This window comes from Equus asinus, chromosome 26 (assembly GCF_041296235.1).
Source record: "Equus asinus isolate D_3611 breed Donkey chromosome 26, EquAss-T2T_v2, whole genome shotgun sequence".
NCBI classification, from domain to species: Eukaryota; Metazoa; Chordata; class Mammalia; order Perissodactyla; family Equidae; genus Equus; species Equus asinus.
The window spans coordinates 30,924,396-30,938,311 of record NC_091815.1 but is presented as its reverse complement, the minus strand read 5'-3'; the positions used below and the strand labels follow the sequence as shown (position 1 = coordinate 30,938,311).

Sequence of the window (13,916 nt, the reverse complement as noted above, 5' to 3'; positions counted from 1 at the left end):
CAGTAGGGCTCTTTTATTTAGAGAATAGTATGGAATAGCATGGGGACAGGACCCACGGGCAGTGAAGGGCTGCTGCATGGGGACAGGACCCATGGGCAGTCAGAGCTCCTGCTGCTGCCCCGAGTTGAAGGTTAGGGCTAAACTTATAAGGCACAGGTACGTGACTTATTTTTACTGGAAAAAGAAAAGATGATGTAAAAAGTCGTTAAATGATTTCAGTGCAGTTGGGGTCTGGTTATTGTGCGGTCATATAACTTCAGATACGAATCTAGTCATACAGATCGGCATGCAGGTGAGGATGCCCTGGGCTTCTCTCCCTGGGGCAGCCCTAATTCATACCATAAAAATCCACCGGGTCATATAGTTCGGCATGTAGGCCAGGTCACCTTAGGCTTCTCTACCTGGGGCAGCCTTAATCCACATCAACACCAGCATCACATATCCTGCACTGCTTGCCCAACTGGGCAAGTGGCTAGACAAGTGATAAGCTAGCAAATCGGAAGATGTTGAACTATTGTCCTAAAGAAACCCATCTTAAAGGACAACCAATTTGGAAATGATATATATAAGGCAAACGGAGTTGGGAGGGGGCTCAGAAATGTCAGATGATGGATGACCGCAGAAAATTCAGGCCCCCTCTGTGGCAGATCTGCTGAATGTCACATTCCTGAGGAATCTAAGAAAACCTGTGACCTCTTTATCTGGGACAGAAGGAAGGGTTTGCACAGAGGACATAGATTTTCTGCTAACAAGTTATTCTTTTTTCCTGGTGACAGGTTGGCTTGCTTACCTGGCGTTTTAAGCATTTTCCCAAAGAATACTGTGAGAAGAAGATGGGGAGGGGAGCATGTGGCCTTGGGGGCTACAGTTCTGAGTCCTCTGCACAGGGGTGACTGTCTTTCATATTTCATCATGGGTTGCGTGTGCAAATTCGGCGGTGGGGCACGTGCAATGTGTTGCATGCGGTGGATTTTTAGTCTGTGACCCGTAAAGTTTAGGATTAGTCACTTTGGCTTCTCAAATCTCCTGCGCCAGATGCTCAGCCAAGGGAGAGCTGTCAGCAAGTTCCTCTCTCACCAGCAGCGCAGCTGCTGCAGCTCCGAAACTTTGGTTGCTTTGTTTCCTATCACAACCTTGTGGGCGCAGGCACGGATTCATCCTAATCCGGGTAAATTTTTAAGTCCTTCGTCCTCGGTTTCCCTTTGAGGTACATAGTTGGGATCCTGGACCGAGCTGATGGCCTTCTAGATGAGGTGGGGGTCCTTGGAAAGTGTTCCGAGGGAGGTGATGTGGGCCGTTCGTTATTCCTTACAAAACCAAAAGTGAAAGGGGACGTCCACAAAACAGGGTTTCAAATTGTGTGCCGAACCTCTGGACAGGGACGGGGATGGGGGTCCCGGGAGTCCTCAGACCCCTGAACCACCTGCTTCTGCTGTTGCTGCTACCGGAGGAGTCGCGGGGGTCTCGCGCTGGTGAGCCCCTGGGCGGTGATGGGGCGACAGGGAGTCTGGGCTTCAGAGCGGGGCCCAGGCTTTGTGTGGGGCTGGCGGGAGAGAGAGCGGGAGCCCACCGATGGCAGAGGGGGAGCGTGCAGGGAGCTCTGCCGAACAGGGCAGGAGTGTTCGAGCCGCGCAGCGGAGCGGAGAGGGGGAGATGCAGGCGGGGAGAGGGGTCTGCCGGGCATCCGCAGGGTGATGGTGTGGGGGCGGTGTTTCCCGGGGCAGAGGATTTGCTGGAGGCAAGTGAGTGTCTGGGGTCCGAGCCAAGGTGCAGGCGGGAAGGACGGTGATGGACCCCCAGAGACACATGGAGAGAGGGGTGGTGAGGGTCCGAGGCACTCCGTTGGGGGACGACGTGTGGATGGGGTGTCCGCAGGGAGCCAGGTGAGTACCTGGGGGGCCGTGGTGGGAGACGGTGAGGGTCTCTGGGGATGGCAGGGAGGCAGGTGAGAGTCTGGGGGAGGCAACGTGGGGGCTGCGATAAAACGCGCAGCGAGTGTGGGAAGAAGCAAGGAGTCTGTGGGCGGCCACGGAAAGGGATGGGAGGGTGGGGGCGGGATCCTCGTGAAGGGGCAGTGTCTTGGGGGAAGGAGAACCGCGGGGAAGCACGTTCTTTGGAGCCGCGGTAGGGGAGGGGGAGTATTTGGGGTCCACGCAATGGGGCGGGCGCCCGAGGGGCCGCAGGGTGGGTAGGGTCTGCTAACATCAGATGCTTTGAGCGACGTCAGCCTGCTTAGTCAGAGCTTACATTTGCATCAATTTTCCATCCTCTCCGTTTCAGGCTTCCGAGGTCTTTGTGTTAAAAGCGTGACTCTTATAAGCAACATGATTTAATTTTGTGGGCTTTTCTTTTAAACATATCTGATAACCTTGTACTTTTAGTGGGGCTTTTAGGGCACTCACATTAACGTAATCCCTGATATGTTTGGGTTTATATCTACCATCTGCTCTGTGCTTTCTGTTTAGTCCACCTATTTGTTCCTTTTTTTCTCCTTTTTTGTCCTTCTTTTGGATATCTAGCTTTTTCAATACTCCATTTTTTTCCTCTATTAATTTGTTAATGGCACATCTCTTCTCACAGCGGTCATTTTAGAGATTAGAATATGAATTCGAATTTTAGTCAAGTACTAATGATTACTTTTAACAATTCCCATATATCGCTATACCTTTAAACTCCGTTTCCCGCCCCGCTAAACTCTCACATTATTACTGTCATAAATTTTACTTGTACATATGTTTTAAATTCCACAGAACATGAGAATGATGATTCTGTAACTTCAGTATCCATCGCATCTACTCACATAATTTTTCTTTGGTGTTCCCACCTGCGTTTGATTCTGTCGATCTGGGATAATACCTCCTCTGCCTGAGGAGTGCCCATTGGTTTTTCCTTTAGTGAAGACCTGATAGCAGTGACTATGCACAGTTTTTTTTCTTAGACTGTCTTTTTTTTTTTTTTTAAGGATTGGCACGTGGGCTAACAACTGTTGCCAATCTTTTTTTTTTTTCCTGCTTTATCTCCCCAAACCCCCCCTGTACACAGTTGTATATCTTAGTTGCAGGTCATTCTAGTTGTGGGATGTGGGACACTGCCTCAACGTGGCCTGATGAGCGGTGCCATGTCCACGCCCAGGATCCAAACCCTGGGCCACCGCAGTGGGGCGCGTGAACTTAACCACTCGGCCACGGAGCCGGCCCTAGACTGTCTTTTTTTGAGGAAGATTAGCCCTGAGCTAACATCTGCCGCCAAGCCTCCTCTTTTTTTTTTTGCCAAGGAAGACTGGCCCTGAGCTGACATCCGTGCCCGTCTTACTCTACTTTATATGTGGGATGCCTGCCACAGCATGGCTTGCCAAGCGGTGCCATGTCCACACCCGGGATCCGAGCCAGTGAACCCCGGGCCGCCTAAGGGGAACGTGCGAACTTAACTGCTGCGCCACCGGACCAGCCCCTTAAACTGTCTTTGCTTTGCCTTCCTTTTGAAAGTGTAGTATTTTTACTAGCTATAGATTTCCAAGTTGGCGATGATTTTATTTCAGCGCTTGGACGATGTCTTTTCATTGTGTTCTGCTCTCCATCATTTCTGTTGAGAAGTCAGCTCTCACAGTCTTATAAAATGCTCCCTAAAAGTAGGGTGTCTTATTTTCTCTGGGTGTTTTTATTTTCAGTGTTTCTCTTTGTGTCGGCTGTTCAATATTTTGGCCGTGATGTTCTCAGGGGGCTTTGTTGCTGTTTTCCTGCTTGAAGCCTGCCGAGCTTCCTGAATCTGGGCTTCATGTCTTTCATCTGTTCTGGAACATTCTTGGCTGTTATCCCTTTGAATAATGCCGGGGTTGCATTTTCTCTCTTCCGTCTTGAAACTCCAATTAGATAGATGAGAGGGTCGCCCGTGTGACCCTCTTAGCCTTGCCTTTTTCTCCATTCATATTTCTCTGAGCTTCTGTCCTTGTATATTCCATTTCCCGCCCTCCAGCTCTAATCCTGTTTTCCTCTGTCCATTCTACTGCTAATCCCATCCAGGGAATTCAAAACTTCAGCTATTGTGTATTTTGTTTCTAGAATTCCCATTTTATTTTTATACATTTCAATTCTCTGGTGAAATCCTCTTTCAAATATTTTTCCCATTTTCTTCTATTTTCTTAAACATATTAACATTAAATTTTTTTTCTGCGAATACCAACATCGGAGTCATTTACAGGCTGGCTCCAATTCTCTGGGATCTTCTCCCATTCCTGTTTACCAGTCTTGTGTTCCTGCCTCTTTGGGAGGCTCCAGATTCTCATTGTATCCTGGACATTGCATGCGATACACCTGTCTTGGCTTCCATTGATGTTTTCTTCCGCCCAGGAAAGGTTTATTCTTTGCCTCAGTTCAGCAGATGATACAAGGGCCTTATTGCCTCAGTTCAATCAGGGTGGACCTGGGTCAGCACAAGGTCACAGTTCTGGCAAGATCCGTAATTGGCAGTGTGACCTTCAGAGGTTTCAGCTGACAGCCCGGCCGTTCTTCTCTTCTCAGTCCTGAAGGATCACGGGAGGTTTCTATTCTGCCTCTCAGAGGTTCCCAGCCTCCTGCCTTGAGCAGCCGTAATCACTCAGTCATTTCTGCTTCTGGCTCTCTGCTCAAATATACTTTTGTTTCCTCTTTCACCTCTGAATGCCTCTCTTATCTCTTTCCACCCTACCCTTTTTGTCTGACCTTCTCTTTCACCCATCCTGTCCAACACACAACACTCTGTTTGGTTCCTCGCACGCACCTCTGGGATGGGTCAGGACAGAATAGCCTGATTTAAATATCTCAAGACGGAGGCAGCTGTTAGAAAGCTTGAGCTTGGTGGGGCGAGTCACCCACATGTCCTTCTCCCTCAGGAACCCACACTCTCCGCTACGACCTCGTGGCCCTGGCCCCGGGCGGGCCTGGGAAGGCCCAGTTCCTGGCGCTGGGATACTTTGATGATGAGCTCTTCATGCGCTATGATGGCGAGAGCCGCAGGGCGGAACCCCGGGGTCTAGGGATCAGGACAGAGCTGCGAGCTGAGACCTGGGAGAGAGAGACTGAGGACCTGATAGAGAAGGAGCGGCAACTCAGACTGACGCTGGCAGAGATCATGGGCCAGCAGGGCCAGGGCCAGGGTGAGTGGGGGCAGGACCAGGGGCACATGGGTCTGAGGCTGGTCCCTGACCTGTTCATCCTGCAGCTAGGGGAGGGGAGGGTACCCCAAGGCTGGAATTGTGCAGAGAGGCGAGGCACCCCACCCCAAGACCACACCAGGTACCTCATGTTTGGGTGGAGGAGATGACATACCCCTCTGGGCTGGACTCCTTTTGGGTGAAAAGGGCCAGGGCCAGTGAGGTGACAGGTCACTGCCTGGGGTGGGCCAGGCCTTCATTCCCTCCAGGCCACACTGGGCTGTGAGCTCCAGAGAGACCTCAGCACTAGAGGCTTCTGGCGCTTGGGCTACAATGGGCAAGACATCCTCACCTTCGACTCAGAGACCCTCACATGGACGGTGGATGCACATTCAGCCCAGCACATCAAGAAGCTGTGGGAGACCCGAGGCCCCAGGGCTGACCTGGCTAAGATTTTCCTGTATGAGACTTGTCCTGCCCAACTCTGGAGGTACCTGGCCTCCTGGAGGGGCCTCCTGGAGAAAACAGGTAGTGACCCTGGGCGGGAGGGTCCACGAAGTGAGTCTTCCCCTGGCTCCTACAAGGAAAAGAACTTTCCTGCTATTCTCTGAGCGGCTGTCCTGCCCTGGCCTTGGGTTAGGTGCAGAGTTCTGACTGAATTGTGGGAGAATGCTGCAGCCTATTGGCACATCCATGTGGGTGGGTGAGTGGTCTGGACCCATTGCTGGTCCACCAGCTGGAGAAACAGAGAGTCGCCTGGTGTGGGCCTGGGGCTTAGACCTCAGACCACAGGCAGGCCCGAGGTGGAAACTTCTTCTTTCCAAGATCTTCATTCTCTGGGATGTTGACTTTGAGGAGAGGAGACATCTAGGTTTGAACTCCTTGGTGGAGGCCCTAAGATGGGGCCAACCCGGCTGGGAGCTAAGATCGAACAGAATATTCCGGCCTTGGAACGAGAGTCATGCATTCAAACCCAAACCACCCAGAATCATATGACCAGGGTCATTCCACTTTTGTTCCTCTTCTGCTTTTAGAAAAGTCCAGTGTAAAGGTCCCTATTTGTCTAAGTCTTGTGACAGCAAATAAGAAGGAAGAGTGGATACTGGTGTGTGTGTCGGGGGTCAGGGGAGTTTGGGGATAATCAACCAGAGGTCCCCAGAGGAATGTAAGGCCCAGGACAAAAGAATCAGGCTGCAGGGCCAGCTGGCCGTCCTTGGGGACCATCCCTGCGTCACCCCCTGGAGCATGGGGAGCCGATTTTGTTGGAGAAGGAGGTACATCACACGTAGGGCAGCTTCTCACCCCCTGTAGACCAGAGCAGCCCCTTGGTCCCATCAGTGCCTATAAATTCTTCAGAACTGTGTGCCGAGCATCCTCGGGTGGACCCGCTGGCCCCCGAGAGCAGGGAGTTCCTCTCCTCTCAGGTTCTCCAGGTGGGCAAGGGCCTGACACCCTTGTAGGGTCCTGGGGCTGTTGGAGCAGCGTGGGGGGGCCTCCCACAGTCCTCTCTCCACTAGGGATACAGCCTCTCTGCAGGGGGGCCTGGGGGCGAATGTGCACAGATGATTTCTAAGGGTTGGCCAGTTCCTGCCCTTGGTTTCCCCACATCACAAGGAGGGAACGTCCTCGGCCTCATTGCCCTCTGCTTCGTCTCTCCCCAGTTCCCCCGTCCGTGACTGTGGCCCACAGTAAAAACCTGGTGGGCAGGATCATCCTGAGGTGCCGGGCTTTTGGCTTCTATCCTCGAGATGCCACTCTGACCTGGCTTCTGGATGGGGAGCCCATGCACCAGGGCACCTTTGGGCCTAGGGCCATCCTGCCCAGTGGGGACGGGACCTACCAGACCTGGGTGGCCACTCGGATCTCCCCCAGAGAGGAACAGAATTTCGCCTGCCATGTGGGACATCACAAGCTGAACATCACGGTCCCTGTAGTCATTGGTGAGGAACTGGGGGAGCCCTCGGGGTCCAGGGGTCTGGAGGCAGAGTCGGTGTAGGAGCCTCGTATCAAGAAGGGCCCACCCGGTGTAACCACAGCCCATTTCATGGTGACCTCCAGGGCCTCAAGGTCGGAGGGCTGTCCATGATGCTGCTTCTGCTGCTGCTCCTCTCACTGTGTCCGCTGTCGTTGTTGCATTGTGTTTGGCGGTGCTCGAAGCCTAGACAAGGAAGGACACGGAGGATGTGAGAGCCCAGGTGAGAGGCACATGGGACAGCGAGGAGGATGGACCTGAGTTTTCTCTGGGTCGTGAGTGGAGACAGCTCTCTTCCCTCTTTTTTTTTTTTTAGATTGTTTTTTTTTTTCCTTTTTCTCCCCAAAGCCCCCTGGTACATAGTTGTATATTCTTCGTTGTGGGTCCTTCTAGTTGTGGCATGTGGGACGCTGCCTCAGCGTGGTTTGATGAGCGGTGCCATGTCCGCGCCCAGGATTCAAACCAATGAAACACTGGGCCACCTGCAGCAGAGCACACGAACTTAACCACTTGGCCACCGGGCCAGCCCCCTCTCTTCTCTTAAAAACAAGACAACAGGCCCCAAATAGAGTCGCTCATGCTACGCCCCACATCGTCACCAAAGCAAGGCTTCACTTAATGACAGTTTCGGCTCTCCCAGAAATGGAATCTTAAACTGGTCAATCAGGACTCTCCTGCTCAGCACTAGTCAGGCCGTCTGCCTGATAGGCCGCTGCCATCCTCTGAGCAGTGACCTTGTAGTAACAACCTGCCTTTGCCTAACTTCCCCGTCCTGCTCCCTGCTGCCTCCAGAGTCTCTTGCCTTGGACAGCTTTCTATCTGCTAGACTGGATACTGTGGGGTTCACGAATCGTCGAATGAAGCCAGTAAGATCTTTAAAATGTTCTCAGTTGGATTTTGTTTTTCAACGTTTCTTTCCTCCAGGAACAGGAGAAGAATAGACAAGCCCTCTTTCCTGCTTACAGGATGAAGGGACCGGGTGTGCATTATGAAAACTGGCTGAAAAAAAAAAAGAAGAAGAAAAAAGAATCAACCTTTTATCCTGACTTTTGCAAAAGAATCGGACCTCAGGATGTACACTTAGTTGAGAAACAGAGATGTTTCTTTATAGAAGTAGTTCAAATAATAAAGATAAAGATAGAAAATAAAGATAATAAAGATAGAATTCTGCCCTTTTTTCTAATAAAGATAGGAAACAGGACAGAATTACTTTATTACTATTTTGTGACCTGAGTGAATGAATGGATCTCACCCACGTGGCCACTTGAGAGACACTTGCATTTGTACGCCTCCTGGTGGAAGGACAGAGTACCAGCCTTGACGTCTCTCCATCGATTTCCTGGAAATGGGAGGCAATTCATTGGAAACAGAGAATCTTGTTCAACCACGTGGTGGACAGGCCCCCGGCAAAGGCACTGTCTTTGTGGAAAACTACAGGACAAACCACCTTATTCCTTCACTAAATAAACTGCCAGGAAATGCACAAACAAGAAAGATGGAGAGGGAATCCGTATGAAGCCGTCTACCTGAGGGCTGCTGTAAACATTCAATAAGATTGCCTTTCCACCTTGTGATGAAAAGAAGTGAATCTTGCCCATTTGCTGTTTTCTCATTTAACCTGAGGGGTGACTCAAGGGTCGAAAGGATTTATGAGCTTGTTTTGTAGAAGAAAGAGAATGGCTTCCAGGAAGTTGCCATCACCAGATAACCAGCCCCCAGCTGCCCTTGACGCCCGGCCCAGAAGTCAGATTGCCCAGGGCCTAATTGGGAGTGAAGTATGGGTTACCCTTTTGTTTCTCTAAAACTCCTCCTCCCACGCCCCTTAGCTCTATAGAACCTCCTGCTTTCTTCTTTCTCAAGGCAGATTTGAGAGAACCTATCCTCCCACCATCTTTTTTGGCCAATTCGAATAAACCTTTCTCCATCTCCAAGCACTGGATGTCTCAGTGTTTGGCTCATTGTGCATTGGGCATGGGAACTTGAGATGAAGAGGTTTGGTATCAATTTTGGCGAGCCAGCCAGGAGTCTCGTGCCCATGGCTGCATGGCCTCAGTGAGGATTTGAGCAGTCAGTGGTTCCCAGAAGCTGCCCGGGTCTCTCTGCTGTAGGGACTCCCCCTGCCGCTCTCTCCTTCCCACTGGTGTTAGTCACCCTTGGTGAAATACTCGCTTGGAGCAGAGAAACACATTTGGTCTACTTTCAGTTTTGTATTTTTCAGAAGTTGAATTTTGTGTGGGTGCATTCTTATGTGTGCAATCTTATGTATGCAATCTTATGTGTGACTCACTCTGGGGAACGGTAATTTGACCCCCACCTATATTCTCCAAAATTAGGTAACTTTTAGCTTCAAGCCCATGGAAAAGGGAAAAGATGATATTCTTTTATAAAAACCACATGGCCACAACATTCTTTAGACTCTAGAGGAAATGGCCAGATGATGGATCCATAGTTGGAAAAACTTATAAATTGGAAAAATTTTTATTTTTATTTATTTTATTTTTTTTTTTTGAGGAAGATTAGCTCTGAGCTAACTGCTGCCATTCCTCCTCTAAGGAGCCCCGGACCACCAAAGTGGAATGTGTGCACTTAACCGCTGTGCCACCAGGCCAACCCCTAGAAAAATTTTCAGAGAGCTCTCATCGTAATTGTTTTATTGGTACCTATGAAAAGACCAAACTAAAAAGGAAATACAAATAAATAATGACTAGCTTTAAGACCCAGACTCAGGCTACAATTAAATTGAAAAAAAATGTAAAAGTATAAGTGTTGATAAGATTATAAAGGTTGAAAGGTTTCAACTAATTTTATTAAGGAGATTATATCAATTTTGCCTGAGTCTTTTTTGAAAATGGATGTTATGTCTGGCTGGGAATGCTTCCCCTACCCAATATTATAAGACTTAAGACTTGATGATGATGAAGTCCTCGTGAAAGCTATGATTAGAGGTATTAGAGTTGATGGAATTAAGTGATTACATGTCTTTTTCATGATTGTGTTATAAATTGAATTATGGGGATAGACATCTGTCTCCCTGGGGGAAACATTCCCCCAGTGTTGATATTGTAAAGCAGCATATAAGTCGACCCTTCAGACAATGTTAATTAAATGTACTAAAGGAAGTCAATAGGGTTGCCTGAACCTGTACAATGTGAGATATTTTTCTACCTCCAGATGGTGTGGCCAAAATTAAGAGCTCTGTTTAACAGCCTTAAAGTAAGTGATCTTTGGTAAGTGAAAGCTTGTTTAAGTTTGTTGGTTTGATTGAAATGGGCGTGCCTCATCTTCAGAGAGATTCATGGAAAGGACTCTGACATTTTCTCTAGAATACTGCCTTCTGATGAACTTCCAAACCATAAAACTGAAAGAAAGAAATTACGCACAACTAGAAGGACCCACAACTAAGACTATACAACAATGTACCAGGGGGCTTTGGGGAGAAAAAGGAAAAATGAAATCTTTAAAAAAAAAAAAAAGAAATTACAGACGAAACTTCAGAAAGAAAGAAATTACAGAACTCTAATGGAAAAACTGAAGACTTCTTGAAACTGCTAAGAAAAGATAAAGTGTTGATTCCATGGAACTAAATGAACTGATGAGAATGGTTTTAATTTTTGTGACTTTTTCCTTTGAAATATTGCTGATTTTTTAATGTTTTGTTTTTCAGATTTAAGAAAACCTTTTTTGGGGGCTGGTTGGTGGCGTAGCAGTTAAGTGTGCATGTTCTGCTTCAGTGGCCCGCGGTTCACAGGTTCACATCCTGGGTGTGGACACAGCACCACTTGTCAAGCCATGCTGTGGCAGACGTCCCACATATAAAGTGGAGGAAGATGGGCACGGATGTTAGGTTAGGGCCAGTCTTCCTCAGCAAAAGAGGAGGATTGGCAGCAGAAGTTAGCTCAGGGCTAATCTTCCTCAAAAAAAAAAAAAGAAAGAAAGAAAGAAAAAAAGAAAACTTTTTTCTCTTTTCTCTTAACCTAACTATGACTCATAGCAGTTTGGTAAGTTATACTGTTGTAAGCATAATTGAAACATTTATCTTTTTCTCCCTACCTGATCCTTCCAGAATTTAGAAACTCTTAGTGAGTGAATATTCTTATTCTCATGGCAATATAGTTATTTGCATAAATTCAGTAAGAATGTGTTCTCCTTATAATGGTACACAAATGGAAACATTGGTTATATTACCAAGGCTTTGACTGGAATGCCATATTTGAGAGAAAGATGCATAGACTCAGATATGCTCAGATGACCAAGGGAAAAGATTGACGTTATGAAATAAAGCCACCTAGAAATCTTGGCCTGGCACCTTGCTTACAGGGTTCCCAGCAACCTTACCATGGGAGTAAAAAAGGTCACTTCCTTGGGAGCTCAAAGAACCACACGATATTTTGGGGCACCTCAAGAGAAGAGAAGGATTCACTCAAACACATAGGTATTGCAGGCAGAGTTTGATGACAAGTCCTTAGCTTGGCCTGGCCTCAAGAGGACTTATGAGTTCAATTGGAGATTCCTTATAAAAAGTTCCAGCAAAGCAGGTTTAAAACAGCCTGTATGATCAATGGCTATTCTTGCTGTACTTATGTAAACAATTGGCACAAACCAACCAATTATTCTTAATTTGGCTATCTTTGGTCATAATGAGGGTGATTTTAGAGAGAAAAATTAGGTTTCAGTAGAAACTAAAAGACACACTTGTGGATATTAGATATTAGATCCTAGTTGTGTGAATTGCCTTTGAGGTTTTTCTTTTCCATCTGTAAACTGGCTATTATGCTTCCTTGTTGACTTTGACCCCCAAGCCTGGAAGAACAATGGGATTATTAGAATTTCTCAGATGTTGGCAAAGGCAGGTAATCTTTCTAGAGATTGGATATGTCATCCCAAACCTTATTCAGTGCATGACCATGAGGACCCCTTGATAATTCTGGTTTATAATGTCTAGACTGGTTTTCAGGACTGTTCTCTTGGATTCCCCAAGAGATTAGATCTATTCTTCAGGGACTATTAAAATTTGAGTTGTCTATATTCTTAGCCTTCTGGCTGGATATTTGATGATAACCTGTGCTTTTAGATGTCGTGCTAAAACTGTTGAATGAGATGCAAAAATTCTAATCATGCAAAATACAACTCAGTGCCCAAGAGTATTTTCAATCTCAGGTTGAAAAATTTCATTCCCCAGTTTCCTCATCTTTGCTCCCTTTCAGCAGGAAGTAGGCAGAATGATCAATGCCCCGCTTCCTACAAGAATGAGGAAGGGAGAAAAGACAGCGGGGATTTGCTGGATGCCGTCCTGCAGCTGCCGCAGCCCAGTGACACAGTCAAGGCACACAAAGCACGAGAGTCGCAAAGCCACCCCTGCAGGAATGATCGAGGGTCCTCCTTGCTCAACCTGCTGTCACCAGTTGCTGTATTGGCTCTCTTCATGACGCTGTGCTTACCCAGGGGAATCTGCTGGGAAAGGGGAATCTCACTGTAACAGACAAGAAAGACCCTCTTCTGACTAACACTCTTTCAACATGCCCAGGGCCCTGCCGAAGAAAGAGGATTCAAAGGTCAGATGTCTCAGTGTGGGAGTTCTATAAGAGGATGTGGGGACCTGTATGTGCCTGATCTAGATGTACCTTGGCTCACTTTTACCCCAAGGCTTGTTCCATTCAGCATAACCCGAGTCTCGCCCCCTGCATTAGAAATTGTTGATGACTCAAATAAATTAAGGAATTAAAATGATATCATGGAGAAAAACCAAGCTTCTTTAGGGGAGAAAATAGATGTACCCCAGACACTTATGTAATCCTCAAAATATATATAAACGCATGCTTGACAATAAAGACTTCAGACTTGCTTTCACCAACTTGGTGTGCAGTCTCATTCCCTTCCCTTCACCAACGCCATTCATCCCTCAGGAACCTGGACTCTGTTGGAGCTGGACTCAGGCAGGGATTGAAGTTGGGTACCTGGAGGTTGCTGTAAATATTCCATAAGATGGCCTTTCCACCTTGTTATGAAAAGAAGTTAATCTTGTCCATTTGCTGTTTTCTTGTTTAACCTGAGGGGTGACTCTAGGGTCACCAGGACTTATGAGCTTGTTTTGCAGAAGAAAGAGAATGCCTTCAAGGATCACTAGATAACCACCCCCCCCCTCCAGCTGCCATTGATGCCCAGAAGTCAGATGGCCCAGGGGCTTATGGGGAGTGAAACAGACTTCCACTCTGTTTCTCTGAAACTCCTCCTCCCAAGCCGCTCTATAAAATCTTCTACTTTCTTCTCCTGTTAAGGTGGATTTGAGAGAACCTATCCTCCCACCTGCTGTCTTTGGCCAATGCAAATAAAACTTTCTTCGTCTCCAAGCACCAATGTCTCAGTGTTTGACTTCCTGTGGATTGGGCACACACACTTGAGATTAAGAGTTTTGGTATCAGGGCCAGCCAGGTGGCATAGTGGTTAAGTTTGCACATTCCACTTCTCGGCGGCCCAGGGTTCACCGGTTCGGATCCCGGATGCGGACATGGCACCACTTGGCACACCATGCTGTGGTAGGCGTCCCACATATAAAGTAGAGGAAGATGTTAGCTCAGGGCCAGTCTTCCTCAGCAAAAATAGGAGGATTGCCAGTAGTTAGCTCAGGGTTAATCTTCCTCAAAAAAAAAACAAGAGTTGGTATCAGATAGACTAAAAGGTATTTAAGAGACGTATCAACCAGTTGCAATGTCTGGACCTAATTCGGGTTTTTTGTTTTTTTCTTTTTACCTTTTTTGCTTTTATTGAGGTATAATTGACATACAGCACTGTGTAAGTTTATGATGTACAGCATAATGA

General features: G+C 47.6%; 1 protein-coding gene across 16 annotated transcripts; it reads left to right on the top strand.

Annotated features, from left to right (window-relative positions):
- The first annotated feature begins 804 nt into the window (after nt 1-804).
- On the top strand, nt 805-13,450 carry LOC106845175 (MHC class I-like protein MILL2). Of its 16 annotated transcripts, none has more exons than XM_014863058.3 (7): nt 1,012-1,168; nt 1,380-1,472; nt 4,868-5,131; nt 5,381-5,656; nt 6,790-7,068; nt 7,187-7,323; nt 8,025-10,577. In XM_014863058.3, exons 1-6 carry the CDS (start codon nt 1,036-1,038, stop codon nt 7,288-7,290), a joined length of 1,149 nt encoding a protein of 382 aa, XP_014718544.1. In that variant the 5' UTR covers nt 1,012-1,035; the 3' UTR covers nt 7,291-7,323; nt 8,025-10,577. The 16 variants fall into 16 exon arrangements, with proteins under 16 accessions (XP_070354482.1, XP_070354483.1, XP_044615721.1 ...); XM_070498380.1 differs by lacking the exon at nt 8,025-10,577 and adding an exon at nt 12,308-13,450 and having other exon boundaries at nt 1,013-1,168; XM_014863056.3 differs by lacking the exon at nt 8,025-10,577 and adding an exon at nt 12,305-13,450 and having other exon boundaries at nt 1,013-1,168.
- Nucleotides 13,451-13,916: the final 466 nt, after the last annotated feature.